At 51.4% G+C, this 3272-nt stretch overlaps 1 protein-coding gene across 1 annotated transcript; it reads right to left on the reverse strand.

Moving 5' to 3' along the window:
• Positions 1-2116: 2116 nt before the first annotated feature.
• Positions 2117-2856, reverse strand: LOC109783897 (uncharacterized). The gene has a single exon (XM_020342478.4). It carries the CDS (start codon positions 2745-2747, stop codon positions 2505-2507), a length of 243 nt encoding a protein of 80 aa, XP_020198067.1. The 5' UTR covers positions 2748-2856; the 3' UTR covers positions 2117-2504.
• Between the last annotated feature and the right edge of the window lie 416 nt (positions 2857-3272).

Below are 3272 nucleotides of genomic sequence, written 5' to 3' on the forward strand. Positions count from 1 at the left end.
GCGCGCTGAGCTGTTTCGACGAGACCGGCGCAGAGGTCCGGCTCGGGGCCCGGCTTACCGATCTTGCCAATGAAGACATGAATTCCGCCAAAGGGGACCCGGTATCCGTACTCAATTGAGCCGGCGTCGGGGCCCCAGCCTTCATCATCGATATAGAGCTTGCCGCGACGACTCTTGGTCATCCGGCCCACAGCGTATCCCTTGAGCCCTTCGAAGCTGCCCTTCAAGAACTCAAATCCACCGTGCGCCGGCCCCACGGTGGGCGCCAACTGTCGTGGAATTGTCACGGCAGATGTCCTCGAGCTAGGACTTATTCGTGGAGCCATCGCAGCTAGGAAGCTTGAAGGGGTTATGTGGGACAAGGAACGCGAGGGTTTATACTGGTTCGGCCCCTTACGGTGAAGGTAAAAGCCTACGTCCAGTTTGTGATGTTATTGTCTGGGGTTACGATCGCCAGGGAGCTAACAGCTATGCCCGGCTCTCGATTAGATTGTTGTCGCCCTTAAACCGCGGCCGGGTCCTCCCTTTATATAGGGAGGCTGACGCCCAGCAACCCTTAGAGTCCCGACCGGCTCATAAGAGCGTCCGGCTCGGACTCTAAACAATACTTGCCTTACACTACAAGTCTACTATAACAATGATTGTAACTACAGGCTTTAAGTCATATCCGGGTCTCAGCCCATCTCTGGCCCATCATCTGAAACTTGGCTCCGGGCTTCTGGCGTCGACCCTACGAGTAACCCGGCCCCTCCTGGCGGGTGACTCTAAGGTCTATATCCTCAACAGAATCTGTTTGGCTTCACAGAATGATGAACTTTGTTGAAAGGGCGGGTTTGATTGATAGGACTCACCCACCATTATCCATGAAGATAATGTTGTTTGTATTACATAGATGCAGACAGGTTATAAAGAGCAATATTGCAAAGTATATTACTCTGAAAGTATTTTCTTCCTCGTGAGTTGAAAAGTGGGAAGATAAATATTTTGAAAGCAAAGTCATATGTGATCTGTGATATGTTCACAAAGTCTTTACCAAGTTCTCCATTCCAGAAATATGTTAATGGAATTGGTATGAGATGACTGTGTTATTTGCAAAGTTCAGGGGGAGTGCACTTCTGAACGCTAACCTGTTCGAGATTTTCGGATCTTCTGTATTGCACTCTTTTCCTTTATGAGTTTTTGCTGAATGGTTTCTCATGAAAGGTTTTTAATAAGGCAATAATAATACAAACATTATAATATGTCGTTTTCTCCTTGTTTTCCCACTGGGTTTTTGAAAGGAGTTTTTGGTGGCATATTATGTATATCTCTTTATATTTTTCCCACAGGGTTTTTGGAGGAGCATTTTTCAAGATGATGATTCTATATAGTCAATGAGGAGATTAGGGGGAATGTTAGGAATTAATTATGTTTAATTAATTGGATAATCTCCTTTTGTAACAAACGTGCGGTCAGTACGTGCTAACCGTCGCGTCCCCCTCTCCTGCCTGTTGTAAGGAACATGTCGTTCCAGATGTATCCCTTCGGGGGATATAAATTTTGTAAGGACATCATCATCAGTAATTGAGAGATTATTACTGTTCATTCGTTTTGTTCTTTATCATTATAGAGGGAGTTTGAAGAGTCCGGCTATAGACGCTCTAAGTTGAAAAACCGGCCGCCGACAAAAAGATGAGAATTGATGGCTGCGGTGAGGCCGGCAGCTGCTATCGTGGAACTGAGGCCATGTTGGCGTCCAGCGGGAGATCGAACTGCCCCAGGTGAGCACCGCCTGCGACTTCTGTTCGCCGCCAGCCAAACAAGCCGAGAGACAAGGACAAAATGGAGCCGAGGTGCCCAACTACTTCCAAGAAACGGTTGAGACCACCGTAGGCGTACACGTGGCGTCATGAAAAGGTCTGCCTTTTGGCCACATGAGGCCATGAGTGACGCACGCGAATGTCTGCTTCCACTTCCACGCAAGTGCAATGAAGCTCTCGCTAAAAAAAAAACACTTCCAGGCATGCGTAAACAGCTGACACGTTTTTGTCTATTCTCAAACCAAATTCGGAGCACATAAAACTGCCTTTTTCTTTTGAGTTAGAGTGCATAACTGTGCTTTGTCAAGATTTGACAATGGATCACAAAATATAACACTTTACTGAGAAAGGTATATACATGTGTTGCTGGTACACTTTCGCAGGTTGCCTATGTTTTATTCAAACGAACAGATCCTACCAGGAGTAGTATACGAGTATCTTTTCTTCTGTACAAATCAACACCCGGCGAAAAGCACGCGCGGGCAACAAAAAAATCTCCAAGAAACCAACCAACGAATTCAATCAATCCAACCTTGTCGGTCGCCGGCGGCTAGTCGGCCGGCCTACCTAGCTAGGGAAAAAGAACATGCGAACACTGTGAGCCCGCCACCGCCGCCCGGGTTGGTCCGTGAAAAACAAGTTTGAACCCGAGAGAGCAGGGGTTGGTCGTGGAGGACGGCCGAGTCGCGCCGCCGGCGTCGACCTCTACGGCGGGCAGCGGTTGTTCGGGCTGTTGGTGGTGCAGGAGGCGCCCGGCCCGTCCAGCCGCTGCGTGAACAGCCGCCGGAGCGCCTGGGCCATGGTCGACGCGCCCGGCAGCGCGGTCCCTCCGGCGGCCGCCCAGTCGGCGCCGCCCAGCGGCCGCGCCTCGCCGAGCACCGCCAGAAGTAGGAACGCCGCCATGATCACCGGCAGGGCGAGCCTCATCGTCCTCCTCGCGACGGCCATCGACCTCGTCAACCTTGGCTTCCTTCTTCTTCTGTCTCTTCTCCCTTTGCAACAAGCTTGTAGGGGGGCTGCACGACGCTGGGTTCTGGCAATGTCGTCGAGATGCAATTCTTCAACGAGGTGGTAGTAGCTTGGAATGAACGGGCGGCGCCTATATATAACGCAGGGGAGACGAGGCGGTCGATGGAGCTAGCGAGGCGTGGAGACTAGGCAGGAAGTTGCATGCCGGTTACGTGCGGCGACTAGGCTTTCGCGCGTCCCGTTTCATGAAAAGTCAATGCGCGCGGCACGCAGGGCTGGCGAGCGCGCGCGGTGCGTTCCAATCTTCCTACCGCGGCGGTGCGTTCGTGCGTGCGTGCGCGCGCGCACGGAGGGGTAACAAACTGCGCGCGCGCGAAAAAACGTCGAAGGCACGAGCGTGTCGTCCGTCTTGACCAGAGCATGCACGGGAACAAATACATGCATATATCCATGACTCGCCCACATGTTTTGATTTGTACAAATGCACCTGTGTTGCTTGAGACC

The sequence above is a fragment of the Aegilops tauschii genome, chromosome 7, assembly GCF_002575655.3.
Source record: "Aegilops tauschii subsp. strangulata cultivar AL8/78 chromosome 7, Aet v6.0, whole genome shotgun sequence".
In the NCBI taxonomy this organism is placed as follows: Eukaryota; Viridiplantae; Streptophyta; class Magnoliopsida; order Poales; family Poaceae; genus Aegilops; species Aegilops tauschii.

Bases quoted from the DNA above. Each gene is read 5' to 3' on its own strand.
- LOC109783897 (XM_020342478.4), bottom strand. From the start codon at position 2,747: ATGGCCGTCGCGAGGAGGACGATGAGGCTCGCCCTGCCGGTGATCATG.